General features: G+C 36.9%; 1 protein-coding gene and 1 long non-coding RNA gene across 9 annotated transcripts; both read right to left on the bottom strand.

The window, feature by feature from the left end:
* Positions 1 to 7,796: 7,796 nt before the first annotated feature.
* LOC131007201 (uncharacterized) lies at positions 7,797 to 9,899 on the bottom strand. 6 transcript variants are annotated; one of them, XR_009095962.1, is made up of 4 exons: positions 9,346 to 9,899; positions 8,740 to 9,253; positions 8,471 to 8,605; positions 7,797 to 8,306 (listed from the first exon to the last, which is right to left on the bottom strand). It is a non-coding gene; the product is annotated as an uncharacterized LOC131007201 (long non-coding RNA). The 6 variants fall into 6 exon arrangements; XR_009095965.1 differs by having other exon boundaries at positions 8,471 to 9,037; positions 9,159 to 9,899; XR_009095961.1 differs by having other exon boundaries at positions 8,471 to 9,253.
* Positions 9,900 to 10,656: 757 nt separating this feature from the next.
* Positions 10,657 to 12,545, bottom strand: LOC131007200 (uncharacterized). Of its 3 annotated transcripts, none has more exons than XR_009095959.1 (4): positions 12,154 to 12,545; positions 10,994 to 11,373; positions 10,796 to 10,897; positions 10,657 to 10,716 (listed from the first exon to the last, which is right to left on the bottom strand). XR_009095959.1 is itself a non-coding variant. In XM_057934355.1 (4 exons), the coding sequence occupies exons 1-3, from the start codon at positions 12,407 to 12,409 to the stop codon at positions 10,883 to 10,885; spliced, it is 618 nt and encodes a 205-aa protein (XP_057790338.1). In that variant the 5' UTR covers positions 12,410 to 12,544; the 3' UTR covers positions 10,657 to 10,716; positions 10,796 to 10,882. The 3 variants fall into 3 exon arrangements, 1 of the variants encoding a protein (XP_057790338.1); XR_009095958.1 differs by having other exon boundaries at positions 10,994 to 11,535; positions 12,187 to 12,545; XM_057934355.1 differs by having other exon boundaries at positions 12,187 to 12,544.
* Positions 12,546 to 15,408: the final 2,863 nt, after the last annotated feature.

Raw genomic sequence — 15,408 nt, 5'->3', positions numbered from 1 at the left:
AAGTTCCTAGGATTAAAGTCCTCATAAATACCAATTCCGTTTAGAATTAAATATATGTGTTCAGGTAACAATTATCATCTCCCGAGCTCAAATTAAAATCTATGATTATGCTAAATTGGTGATCAAGCAATAAAGCATACAATATAGACAAGAACATAAAAATGAATAATAATCTTGATTAATTCAATCGAAACAATCAAAAATTCAAATCATGTTTACTTCCTAAACCCTGGAAAAAAAGGATTCTAGCCACACATATACATATAAACTAGAATCAATATCTCAAGAAAACATAAAAACATTCAACAATAAAAACCGTAGTAAAATCGAGATTCTTCAGTTCTTGCTCTGATCGTGTTCTCCGTTTCTCACATCTCTCCAAAAGATAAAATAAAATGGCAAAAGGTTCAGAGAAAAAGTTCTTGGGAAATATTTATATGCCCAAGGTCTTGTAGCTCTTTAAAATCCCTAAAATCGCGTCTTTTATTAATTTTCAAAATTTTGGACGGAAACTCGCCCGATCGCGCGGTCTTGTCGTGCAACCGTATGGCTGGGCCGCGCGGCCACGCACCTGGACCGCGTGACGTCCCAGAAGTTCTGACTCGACACGTGGCCGGGGCATGCGGCCGCATGCCTGGACCGCGCGGCCTCCGGCGCGTGCGCCCTCGCATGCGGCCACGTGTCCTCCGACACGTGAACTTCCTGATGCTTTTTTTCTCCCTCGTCCGGTGTCCAATTTGAGCTCCGTTTGCGCTCACGGACTCGTTTCTTCGTTTACTTCTCTCGAATAACATCAAAATCTTTCCAAAATGAGTCCGAAAACCTGTAAAAATAGCACGAACAAGGACGAGTAGTCTATTCCACAAAAATATACTCCCTCCGTCCCAGGCCAATAGGCCCAGTTCATTTCGGCACGGAGATTAAGAAACTCAATTTTTAGTAGGTAAATGGTGTGGTCCACCAATAATTAAGGATTTAAATGTTCCCTTATTTTTCCTTAATCTCATTTGATTAATGCAGAAATTGGGAGCTGCGAAATTGGCATCTGGAACAGAAAATTATGAGAGAAAATTCAGCAAATTATGAGAGAAAATTCCTCGAACATTTGATTAATTCAGCAAATTATGAGAGAAAATTCCAAAAATGTGACGAACAGAAAATTGCTCCAACTAATCAAGAAACAATAACTCATTTCACAAAAATCAACGAAAATCAATTGATAATTACCCATTTCATGAAAATTTCTAAGAACTCATTTATAGCAACAAATCAAGAACCCAGATCTGCAACCCACTCTGAGAAATCATCGTCTCTGTCACCAGATCTGGGGATCCCGGTGTACGAGGCTGATGGAGGCGGTGGAGACCGAAGACGCGGTGGAGATGGTGGAGGGTAGAGGCGGTGAAGGCGGTACACGCGGTGGAGGCGCTCGCCGCTAGAGACGGCGGCAGAGGTAGAAGAAAAGGGTGGAGAGGAGGCGGCTTGAGGCGGCGGCGGATCTGTGTGGCCGGACCTCACTTCGCCGCGATTGGCGTCGTTTTCTTCATCTTCGTCGGCGCTGCTGCTGGCCGAGGAGGAGGACGAAGAAGATGCCGCGGAGGAGGAGCCGCTGGAGGATGAGGAGGAGGAAGACGACGGCGAAGCGGAGGAGCTCTGGAGAGTCAGCGGTTGAGAGAGAGAGAAGGGGGAGGGGGCGGCGGTGACGGAGAACGGCGGCGGTGGGGAAGTTGACGGAAAGGGCAAGGGGGAAGGGGGAAGGGGAAGGTTCCCGGAGAGAGGGGGGGAAAAATCTGAAGTGAAATTAAGGGGTATATCCCCTTTAATTAAGTAGTATTGATTTTTATTAAAGCCCCTAATTATTTCCATTTTTAGACTGGGCCTATTGGAGTGGGACGTCCCAGAAAGGAAACTGAGCCTATTGGGCTGGGACGGAGGGAGTACAATTTAAGTACTCCCTCCGTCCCAAACGAAATGTACTGTTTTCCTTTTTGGGCTGTCCCAAACGAAATGTCATGTTTCTTTTTTTGGCAATACACTCTCTCTCTATACTTAATATTTAAATAATTTCCATCAACCCACTTTATCTACTTTATACACATTTCTTAATCTCCGTGCCGAAAAGAAATAGGACATTTCATTTGGGACGGAGGGAGTACTAGACAAATCAACAACTCAAAAAGATTGCCCAAAACACTAAAGAATAACGCGACATAGGAGTAAAAAATGCAAGTAAATTAATTCACGACTAACAATATTCTTAATTGTTAAAACTTGAATTCACGACTAACAATATTTCTAGTTGTGAATTCACGCGAATTCACGACTAACACTATTTTTAGTTGTGAATTCAAACTATAAAACTCAAATTCACAACTACTTGAATTTACAACCAAAATAAAATTCTGGTTGTGAGTTCGACTGATTGTGAAATGCGCGAATTTTTTAAAGGGTAAAATGGTAAGTGTGGCTAATTTTTTAAATTTTTTATCTTAATGGGTAATTTTTAAATTTACTATTCCAAAGTGGTTATTTTCAAAATCCACTCATAATTATTTTGCTATTAGTTACATGTAAAATAAATTTTATGATATTTATGATGGAATAAAATAGACAGAATATCATAAAATCTGTATTTCTATATGCAACAATCAGTTTATAGTATAAAAAAATATCAATTGTGCTACTGTTATCACATATCTATTTTTTATCTATATAATTTAATTATTTGTATACGATACTCATTAAATTTAATATTATATTAATTGAATTGATATTATTATTATTATTATTATTATTATTATTATTATTATTATTATGCAATACTTCAAATAAAATAATAGTTAAATAAATAAAAAATAATTTTTACTATCAATCAATCGGGATTCATAAATGATGATATGTTTATATAATTTTTTTTTGAAAAAGTATAATATATATCTTGATCTCTGCATTGTAAGGGAGGGCATATTCGTATTTTTAAGAAGATCGACCCGTATATTTTTATTTGGATAAATATCATATTAAACCTTGAATTATTCCCGTTTTATCAAAAATATCCTGTAACTTTCGAAATGCTCTCTAAACCCTCAAAGTATTAGGGTTTTATCAAATATATCTTGCATCTCTTTTCCGGCTACCCGAAACGTGACATGGCTCGCCGGATGCCACAGTATAATTTAAATTCTATTTTTTTTTAATCCATGTCATTTTATATTCTCTTTTTTTTAATACATATCATTCTATAAATCAAAATCTATCATGAAAATTAAAATTTATTCTCTTTTTTAAAATATATGGTAGTCTTCCTTTTTTAAAATCTCAACTGCGTGATTTTATTTCTTCAATTAGGGCTTGAGATTTTAAAAAGGGAAAACTATTGTGTATTCTAAAAAAGAGAATAGATTTTAATTTTCAGGATGGATTTTGATTTATAGAATGACATGGATTAAAAAAAGAGAATATACAATGACATGGATTAAAAAAAAATAGAATTTAAATTACACTGTGACATTCGGCGATCTACGTCACGTTTCAAGTGGTTGGAAAAGAGATGCGGAATATATTTGATAAAATCCTGATGCTTTGAGGGTTTAGAGAGCATTTCGAAAGTTTCAGGGTATTTTTGATAAAGCGGATATTGTTTAAGGTTAAATATGATATTTACCCTTTTTATTTGTTTTCTTACTGAATTATTTTTATTTTTTACTGTATTAATTAACAGTAAATTAATGGGTTTAGGCTGTATCTAAAAAATACTATTAGCTCTACATTTATCAAATCCAAATGGGCTGGGCTTCACGTACACTTTTTCAAACATTTTTAGTTCAATTAATGCTCATAATTGGATTAGCCAGCAGACTTTTCTGGTTTCATATAGTGACCGCCATATTTCTCTTTTCTAGAATATTACAAGGCCTTTACATCAGATAATTTTTTATAGAGTGGATTTTGAAAATAGACATTTAGTAAACTTAAAAATTACTCCCTCCGTCCTAGAAATAATGGTCCGTTTCTTTTGGACACGGAGATTAAGAAGTGTTAAATTAGTGATGGGCCACATAATTAAAGATATTATTAGTAAAATTAATTATTGACTAATCTTCATCAATTGAAGATCATCACCACCACTTCTCCAACCTCAACAATTCTGCCGCCCAGTGGCCGTCGCCTCCACCGTCGAAAATTCTGACACCGGATGCCGGTGGTCGGCGCCTCGACCGCCGAGGACAACAGCCTCGTGGCAGCCCTCTTCAAAAACTCCAACTCCATTTCCCTGCAACTTCCACAGCCAACAATCTGCACTCTCCAACTCCCTCCCCTGCAACTTCCACGGCCAACAATTTGCACCTCTCCAACCTCTGCAAAAGTCACTATCCCAAAACTCACTAGATCTGCACCATCCAAACCATCTCCCACCACTTCTCCAAACTCAACACAAACAACAAGAAGGAGATTGAAATAACGGTTCAAACATGGAGCAGTAAATTCGAGCAAAATTCAATCTTCACAATTCACAAAAATACAAAAAACCCCCTAAACTTTATCTTTCCATTTTCAATTTTGCACCATTTTTCACTGAGCCGCCGGCAGCAACCGCCGCCGCAGCTCCGCTCCCATTTTTCACTAGGAGAGATTGAGGAGTAGAGAGAGGCAGTGGTGGAGGAGATGCCGCCACCCATATCGTCGCCGCTTGAAACCCCTTTCCATCTCGAGCCCTAATTTTTGGAGGTGGGCAAATCAGTGGATGAAAATGGAGGGTGGAGGTGAGCGAACCGGTTGAGGAAAGGAGAGGGCGGAGGCGGTGGGTGGAAGTGGCGAGGCTGGAGAGCAGAGGGCGGTGGTGGTGGAGCCGTGAGGTTGGCGGTGGTGGAGGGACGAGGGATAGGAGAGGAGAAGTAGAGAGTGGAAAGAGGGATGGGACAAGTGTTGGAAACGGAAAAGCCAAAAATTAGGTGGGGAAGAAAAGATTAGAGATTGATAGGTTAATTAAGAATTTTAATTGAATGTTAATTATAGCTCAAAAAGGAAACATGTCATTATATATGGGACAACCCAAAAAGAAAAACAGACCATTATTTATGGGACGGAGGGAGTACTTATTAAGATAAAAAATTTAGAAAAATACTCACACTTACCATTTTATCCTTTCAAACACCATCATTTAAAAAAATTCCGCATTTCACAATCCAGTGGAATTCACAGCTAAAATTTTTTGATTGTGAATTCAAAACCAGTCGAATTCACAACCAGAATTTATTTTGGTTATGAATTTAAGTAGTTTTGAATTTGAGTTATAAAGTTTGAATTCACAACTAAAAACAATAGTTGTGAATTCACAACTAGCAATAGAGTTGGTTGTGAATTCGAGATTTAAAACTCGAATTCACAACTAACACTAGCAATTCAGCCGTGAATTCATCAAACTGGTTGTGAATTCGAGAATTCAACTTGAATTCACAATCAGGATTTATTTTGGTTGTGAATTCAAGTAGTCATGAATTGAATTTGAATTTTAAAGTTTGAATTCACAACAAAAACAACTAGTTGTGAGTTCGAGCTTTAAAACTCTAATTCACAACCATGATTTATTTTGGTTGTGAATTCAAGTAGGCATGATTTTTGAATTTTAAAGTTTGAATTCAGAACCAAAACGACTAATTGTGAATTCAAATTTTAAAACTCGAATTCACAACCAAGATTTATTTTGGTTGTGAAGTCAAGTAGTAGTGAATTTGAATTTTAAAGTTTGAATTCACAACTAAAACAACTAGTTGTGAATTCGAGCTTTAAAACTCAAATTCACAACCAACACTAGCGATTCAGTTGTGAATTCATTGAGCTGGTTGTGAATTATAGTTTTAGTTGTGAATTCATAGATCTGGTCGTGAATTCAATAATATTAAGTTGTGAATTCGTAGATGTGGTCGTGATTTCAAGAACATTAAGTTGTGAATTCAAGTTTTAAATAAATTCACAACTATAAATAGTGTTAGTCGTGAATTCGCGTGAATTCACAAATAGAAATATTGTCAGTCGTGAATTTAAGTTTTATATGAATTCACAATTATAAATATTGTTAATTGTGAATTCTGATTTTAATTATGAATTTTAATTTAGTTGTGAATTGAATTCAAGAATAATTGGACTAACAGTCTAAATTGATTATAAAGGCTATAGAGTTAGATACAAGTGTGTAACCTGTCGAAATTCGACGAGAAATCATTTTATATCATAATTATCATTTTACATTATTTATAATCATAGCATATGAAACGGTCTTTATGTAAATTATTTTTTTATTAATTTTATTTTATCAAAATAAATTGGTGGTACAGTTCAAACTATAATAATCTTAACAATTTTCGTCAATTACATGTTAATTTTTTGTTGAGAGCTAAATTAGATTGCCTTTTATAATTTTCTATTTGATGAAATTTCATAAAAAGTTGATGTGAGGTTTGAGATTAAAAAAAGAAAAAAGAAAAAAAAGATTTAGGTATATTTGATATTGGATATGATAAATGATTGTTACATTTTATTTTTTATTAATCATATATAGAAAAGATTTACTAATGTTATAAGAGTATAATTTTTTTAAAAATTGATGGGTAAAATTGAAGGCCACATCTTATATGTGAACATATTTACATTTGAACCTTACAAGATTTTTGACAATCATTTTGTATGTCAAACTTCTAATCATAATAATATACGAAGCTTGTTATATGAGATTTGATTTATGAGTATCATCTCATCTGCAGCTTAAAAGATAAAAACTAACTTGTGAGCAACATCTCATCAGGAGCTTGTAAGACCATAACTGACTTGTGAGCATCATCTCGTGTGGAGATTGAAAGACCATAACTGACTTGTGAGCATCTTCTAGTGCATAGTTTGATAGATCGGAGCTTAGTTCTAGGCAGCACTCATTTGAAGTTTGAAAGACTAGAGTTGGGTGTTAAGCATTATCTCATTTGGAGGTTAAAAGGTCGGAATTAAGTTACAAGCATCATCTCATTTGAATCTTGACAAATTACTTCTAACTTGTGAGTATCATATTGTTTGGAGCCAAAATTGAGTTTTGAGTATATCTCTATAAAGCTTGATAGACCACCTTTGACTTTTTAACATTATCTCGTCTGGAGTTTGAAAGACCAAAACTAAATTTAAAAATCATCTCTTCTGTAGTTATAAAGAAGCATACACTTTGCGAAAAAAATGCTTATAAAATCTAAATAAAATGATACAATTTAAATCTCGCATCAATTTTTGTCATTATATTAAGATAAAGTATAACATAGTATATTAGTTTACGTAAAGCAAATCAATTTTTGTAAGCATATTCTATCAATGATAAGCGTATTATACTACAAAAATCAATTTTTTCAATGAGTAATTATTTTAGTTGTATTTAAAATTAACTCAACAATTAGCGTAGGTGTTCATTTTCAAAAATTACACTTGGATTTATTTGAAAGTCACTGTTAACCATATATTCCTCAATCATACTACTCATGCCATAGTATTGGTAATCGAAAAATCGTAATTAATATTTATGAGCTTTGTACCATAGCAACATACCCACTCTAGAAAAGAGTGGGTAGGTACTAAAGTCCCCTATCTCTTGCTCAAAGATGAATATAAGCTCATGAAAACAGGTTGGGACTGGAATTGAGAGAGTTATCATGTAATACAAGATTGATTATGAACATATTGCTAAGATATTGCAAGATAAGATTGATAACTCTCTCAGGCAAATAGCCTCCAACACGGATCACATTCAACAAATTTAGATGGCATAATTCTTATGGAACTTATGGGAAAAGCTTTGTTTTCTGGGTTTTGAAGTTTCACATCCCCAAACCCGAGAAAAGCAAGGGAACACAAAAGTATTAATGAAATCAAGTCCAACTACATGGTCATAGAATGACTATAGATAAGAACCTACCTAGTGTAAAGGCGGTTTAATATGTGAACTGTCCACTTCTTTACTTTCCACCATCCCCATGTTTTTCATAGCTCGGGATCTTCAGGTTGTCCTTCTACAGGGACAAGCCTCTCCAATATATTCAAGAAAAGAATTATCCAGCCATTGAATACATTTGGATGAAATAACTGCTTTGGGATCTCCAACTGGCATGAAAGGTACAAGAGTAGTTGAGAGAGATGAGAAGAGTAGGATGTTGCAGGAATCAGATGTGCTAAACTTGATGCAAAATACAGATCTGTTTTGGTAGGATGACCACCCCAGCATAAGTCAATATCCATTGTGATTTGACCTTCTTTAAGGCTTTGAACTCGAATCCCTGCAAGGCTTAAATTATTATGCACATAATTGATTCAACACATACAAATTCTTAGTAAGAAGCCCATAACCCAGATAAACAACAGCCAATTTAACATATTATTAAGCACAATCAATATCTGAAAAAATATCAATTTTAGTATAATGTAGAGTATGGCAACTTACAAACTATTCATAAGTTGTTCTGAATATAACTTTTCATCTGAAGAGTGAGGACAATAAAATCGGCAGACATGCTAAAGCTTGTAATACGTGACCAACAGCCTTGGCTGCTCCATTACTCCCGTGCAATGAGAAGTTCTGAATCGAACAAAAACCAAAGGAGCAAAAAATGCACAAGCAACGACAATGACAACTTAACACACACATTATGTAGGCCACCATCTAAGAAATTTTAACGATCAAAGAAAAAGAAAAATTGATGGAAAACATACTTGATCACCCCTCTTGCTCCATCGGCCATGGAATCAATACTGCCAAGCATTCACATGGATGCCAAAGAACCGAGCAAGCCAGCACCATAGCTGAAACAGTTCTTGATACAAAAAATTCATATTGATAGTTGTAAAATAGATAATAGATATTCGATGCATACTATACTGTTTTCTCAAAACATACATTTTTAGGAATACAAATGAGCAATACTCATGCATCTAAGAGAATCCATGTGTTGTCATTCTGGGTTATTCAAAGACAATTGTAAGAATCTCCACAGCCCTCGCATGTTCGCGCCTATCATATTAGTAACAATAGAATTATGCCACATACACACAATGACATCGTCTCTAATCACCAACTAAAATAAGAAGAGCCTAAGTAACAAAATAAAGAGACCATGGGAAGCTAGCTATACCAGCATCTCCTTCCACATTCACTCTCACTCACTTCTGCAGCTACTGAGAGAATTTTTGGTGCTTTCTGATCTTTGAGCTATAGCGTGACTTTCAACTATACATATTTAAGACACACTGTTAGAGAGGATTCCATAGGAATAGGATAAACACTCTCTGAGGATTAAGTGTATAAGGCATGAAACTGACCTTTCCGTTTTTCTTATGGGCATGAAATCCCATTTCTACAACTGTATGTTCAATTATCTCCAGTAATTCTTTTGGACAGTGATTTGATGTAAACCTGATATCCTCTCAGAAACAAACTGGCAGTATGTACATATTTTAGGTATAAGAATCGTTACTTATGCCAGCATGCATGACTCGAGCTTCCTTAATTACCTCTTTCTCAAAGAAGCCAGAAAGGTCGAGGCACGAGGACATTCCAATCAGCTGAAAGGCATTGATTAGATAAGGCGAGTCTGGATCCCTTTCATAGAATGTCCTTTTCATTTAGCCCTTCAAACTGAAGCTAAAAATGGGTCTTTGGGCTATTGCATAGCGTATCTAAATTTATTGAAAGCATTGGTTAAATCAGCAAAATAACAAATAATAAGTAATGCATCTCAATATAAAGAACATTCTAATAAATAAGTGAAGTATTGGTTCAACCATAGGTACATAATCGTTGGCCACCCATATATTTATTCCTATAGCCACTGCAGAGTAAGTATTTTCCCCAACTTCTGGACCAACTCCAGAACCTGAAGATGACAGCATGCAAAAATATATTTCAATTTTGATAAAGTCTTGTTATTTTCTTATAAAATATGCTACTCAACATTCAAAAACTGTAGTATCTAATGAAAATCTTAGCTGAACTAAATCTATAGTAGCACTAAGAAACGCTGATTTAGCAGACACATAGAAAAAGAGAGCAATTGCGTAGAATAATTAGAGAGTGTAGTTAAATAGGTACAGAGAAAGAAAAAGAAATAATGAAAAAGTCATCTATAACATAACTATATATAATCAAAAGATAAAGCCAAGGATATTAGAGGTCTGCTATCTTTTTCATTCAAGCTCATATTTATCCTAATTTTTTAATTTTTTCTTTACGCCATGATATGTACCACCTCTGATGTACCCCGGTTTTACCAAGTAGCATGCAAACTGCCAGTTCCCATTTTCCTAAACTTCCGTAGTCTTGACCATTTTTTTCCTTGTACTTTTGAAAGTAATTTGAGATACTAATATTCTGTCTTTTATGTACAGGATGGAATCATAAATCAGATGCAAGGTCTAAATCCTCAGGTATGCAACTTTCTTATTTGTCAGCAAAAGATGAAAGCTCATTCAGGCTCCCTCTCCGGATTATCTTTGATTTACACCACTAACAATTCAATAAAGCTTAAACCTATATAACCAATCAAGAAAATAATATGCTTCACGTGTATGGCAATGTTAAACTAATCTAAATCAAATATTCGAAAAGAAAAGCCCATATGGAACTAAAACAAATAGCAGATTTCTCATGTCCTCCGCCCCCACCATTGTCGTGTTCATTCGCTTTTCCGATCACTACCACCAAAAATAATTAATTAAGAAATAAAAACAAATAACAATATTATTCCGAACCTCGTCAGAGGGACATGGATACCTGAAATACTGATTTTGGCAGTTTTGGAAATAGAGATTTGAAAACTATCATCATTTGATTCGGAAGTGAAATTCTTCGCTTGCACTATCACTTCACAATTTCCTGCGAATCAAGAATGTAAGAATCAATACAAATCTATAACTGAAGTATGAAAAAATGGGTTGCAAATCAGCTAAGGAATTTCATAATTTCATTTACCAACGGAGATAGGAGCTGACGATGGAGGCGAAGAGTTTCTTCTTCTCGGCGCCACTCGAGTGTGAAAATGGGAGGAGATCGAAGAAGTTGGGCATCGGCGGTGATGGCGATTTTTAGCCCGACAACCGAGTGAGATAGGGCAAGGGGTGGGCGATCGGAGAAGTTGGGCATCGGTGGCGATGGCGATTTTTCGCCTACGGCGGGGCAGCCATTGGCGGCTGTGCCAGGTGCCATGGTCGGGTCGGAGAGGGTGGGCGATTGGAGAAGTTGGGCATCAGCGGCGATGGCGATTTTTCGGCTGCGGCGGGGCAGCCATTGGCGGCTGTGCCACGTTCTATGGTCGGGTCGGAGAATTGAGAGCATCAGCCAATGATAGTTTCCTGATTAGGGCATAATCAATGGAGATAACGAAGGAAAATTGAGAGGCAAATAAAGAAGATTTCGAGGGAGAGAAGATTTCGTCGTGAACATAAACCATGGAGGAAGGAGATGATTCAGAGGCCGTTGATAGTCCATGGAATGTTGATTAGAGCATAATAGATCTGTGATTAAGGCATGATTAAAGGAAACGGTGAAGAAAACTGTGAACGTGAATTGAACGGTCAAGATTAATTAATTGATTTGTCTCAAAAAAAAAAGATTAATTAATTGATTACTAATGAGATTTACATGGAATATTTTCCTTCAGCCATATTTCAGTTTCTTCATCATATACACATTTATGCTTCAGCCACGTATCATCCCAAAAATTCATCCAATCACCCATCAGCTTTACCAGTCTCATTTTCTGAAAATTTTGTAAAAATCCTCAGCTTAGATCAGCCTTTTCCCCAGCAGAACTTCAACGGGTAATTTTCATTAATCATTATTCATGTAGTTTCATTTCAATACAGCAACTATTTTCTCTTATTTTTAACACCACCAACAGTCTCACAAAAGATTATCATATGAAATCCAAATAACGAGCAGTTTCTACTAAAGAAATACTTTGGCCAATGTACCAAAATCAAATCGCTTCCACAATAAATTTTTTAATTCATTGCAATTGAAAAGGGAATTAGGAACAATAGAAATAGACGAGTAAATGAGAAAATGAGATGTATAGAATGGAATTTGATTTGAGGCTTTGGGATTTAGATGTTGTGAGAAAAAGAAAATACAGAGGGGTGAGAGACGGCGACACCGCTACATACGTCGCGGAGGTCGCTGGCCATTCACGGTGAACGGAGGGGGGTAGAGTGGCGGCAGTCGTCGTTGGGGTTGTTGTCCGACCGAAAGGGAGGAGGCGCGGCGGTACCAATCTTCCGCCAATGGCTGTTCGGCCGAGGAGTCGAAGGAGTGAGAAGAGATGAGGCGGCGACGATCTACGCCGTTCGCATGGCTGCGGCTCCAGGGCATGGGCCTCGGCGGCGCCATAGACGCCGACGCCCTCGCCGATCTGCCGCTATTCAGCCTCAGCGTGGCGCACAAGTCCGTAGGAGTATAGAGAGAGAGAGTGAGAGAAGAGAGAGACTGAAAGGAGAGAGAGATAGATTAGGCGTGGCTAATTTTTTAATTTTTATTCTAAGAGCAGTTTAGTCTTTTAACATAAAAGTAGGTAAGTTTTAAAGTTTTTATTTAAAGGAGTAAATTAAATTTTTTTATCTTTTAATATAAAAGTAGGTAAGTTTTAAAGTTTTTATTTGAATGAGTAAATTTTAATTTTTTTTTTATCTTTTAATATAAAAGTAGGTAAGTTTTAAAGTTTTTATTTGAATGGGTAAATTTCAAATTTACTAAAAGAAAATGGCTACTTTCATATATTGACTCTTTTCTATATCGTTCACACTATCTATATATTATAGGGTTAATTACGTCAAAAACCATGAACTTTGGGCCCATTTCCAAATTTTTCATGAACTTTTTTTTTTTATCAAATTTTCCATGAACTTAAGGGGTTGAACAATTTTTCCATGTTTTTTTTGCTCCGGTGAAGCTCCGAGGTGACGTGTCGCTTACGTGGTAATACCAAGTTGACTTGTCGCCTACGTGGTAATACCGAGCTGATGTGGCACGTAGTGGGGGGTCGGCAGAGCAAAGCAGAGCTCGGCAGAGCAGAGCAGAATCGGCAGAGATGAGTCGTAGAGTCGGGGTAGAGCTTAGTCAGCTTTGGCCTTGAGCGGCTCTGCTTTGGCCTTGAGCAGATCCGCCGCCGCGCCAGTCGCCGCCCTCTCCGCTGCTCCGATTCGCGGCCTTTACCACCACCACACCAGATCCGTCCACCGCAGACCTCCATCGCCGCCGTCCACCGCAGACCTCGCATCATTCCAAAAATTCTTCTTCTCCCCAGACCTCCACCGTCGCCGTCTACCACAAACCTCGCGCCGTTCTTCTTCTTCCCCAAACATCCATCGCCGCCGTCGACTTATTCTCCCTAAAAAAATCTTCTTCTTTCCCAGATCTCGCGCCGCCGACCTCACACCTCACTAAGGTGGTTTTCACCCCCTTCGCTGCCTTCCCCAACATCACACCTCTCTCTCCACCGCCCTCCCCCACCACCTCGTAGATCCGCCGCCCCCCTCCGCAATACCAGGTGGTTAGAAGAGCTCTGCCCATGGAGACGGAAAACCTTCTTTTCGGCGAGCTCTGGGGAAGAAGAAAGAGAGAGAGAGAGAGAAAGTTTTGGCCTCAAAACGACGTCGTTTTGATTCACCGTCGGTGACGCCATGTCACTTTTCAGGTCACTTAAAAATGCCATGTCAGCACTCAATTTGGGGATTTTTGAAAATCATGGCAAAATTGTTCACGCCCTTAAGTTCATAGAAAATTTGAGAAAAAAAAAAGTTCATGGAAAATTTGGAAATGAGCCCAAAGTTCATGATTTTCCACGTAATTAACCCTATATTATACTCACGTATTTATTACTCCCTTCATCCCAATTTTTAATATTTATATTTTCTTTTTTGATCTTCTCATATTTTAATATTTATTTCTATTTTTAGTAAAAATAAATAGGACACTTGCTTCACTTTAATTATTTTTCACACTCATATAAAAAGTGAGATTCTTATTCCATTCACAATACATGCAATAACTTTATTAAAATTCGTGTCACTCTGAAATTGATACTAAAAGTTGGGATGAAGGGAGTACTATTTTCGTCCCTCCATAAACATTATGTGTTTTTTTAGAAACGTCTTTTATACTTTAAATTTCACTCACACTTAATATTTACTCCCTCCGTTCCAGAAATAGTGGCCCGTTTATTTTGGGCACGGAGATTAAGAAGTGTTGAATTAAGGAGATAAAGTGATGAGCATGTATTTAAAGATGTTATTAGTAAGATTAATTATTAGCTAATCTACATCAACCGATCGACCTTCTTCTTCAATCCTCCGGCAACACCAACCTCCCGCCATTCCTCCACTGCCAACACCAGCAATACAGAAATCCGGCAACACTAACCTTCACCCTCGTTGATGTTCTTGCCATCATCTAAATCATGAAAATCCCCAAAACTAAAATCCTAAAAATCCCCAAATCTAAATCTTGAAAATCCCCAAAATTAAAATTCTGAAAATCGCCATCTCCAACCTCCTTCGCCGCCTCGGTACGAAACCCATCGCCAAACCCACCACCAGCCGAACACCACCAAACTCCATCTCCAATTTCTCCTCATCTCCAAGTAGGGCTCGACATCACTGCACAAGACGGACACCAGCCGGAGTGAGCGAGGACGAGAGAGAGAGGTGTGTTGGATTTGTATACTGAAAGCAAGAACGTTTTATGCTTGTATACAATGTTTCCTAAGTTCACTATCTAATCTCCTATCTGATTGTGTTCATGATTGCATATGTATGTTCTTTATCTCTATATAAGTAGATTATATGGTGTGTTGTAGATAACAGAAGACCATATAATTGGAATAACCTTAAGAGATATAATATAATCACAGCCGAAATAACTCTAGGACAAGTTATTGGTTTAGGCTGCGGTATAGATGGAAGTAGTTTGTCTTGACTACTTATCTATACTGGTACGTAATACGTATTGATAGGACCACAGTGAGATATATTCTTCTATCTGACTTAAGTGAAGAATTAGAGATCTCGGTGACTTATAAAATCTTAATACTAATAAGATGTCAGATATATATATTGATTCGTCTATCACTTTGACTTACTATGAGCGAGAGTTATATAGTAACTTGAGTACTCTGTATCTTGGGTGATAGCGGTTAATATATGATATCTGATTATCTGTATTGGTACTCGTATCCGTATAGGATAATGACACCCCCTTAAGGAGCTCAATAATGTTTATTGCGCTAAACCCTGCAGGTTGATTAAGTTCAGGCGCAATAATAAGGTTTGAGTGGTACTGCTTAAGGATTACAAAAGAGATTAATTAATTAAGGCTGTCAGAGCTATAATTAA

This window comes from Salvia miltiorrhiza, chromosome 1 (genome assembly GCF_028751815.1).
Source record: "Salvia miltiorrhiza cultivar Shanhuang (shh) chromosome 1, IMPLAD_Smil_shh, whole genome shotgun sequence".
Taxonomy (NCBI): domain Eukaryota; kingdom Viridiplantae; phylum Streptophyta; class Magnoliopsida; order Lamiales; family Lamiaceae; genus Salvia; species Salvia miltiorrhiza.
The sequence above is the reverse complement of the archived record's forward strand: the minus strand, read 5'-3'. Positions and strand labels throughout refer to the sequence as shown.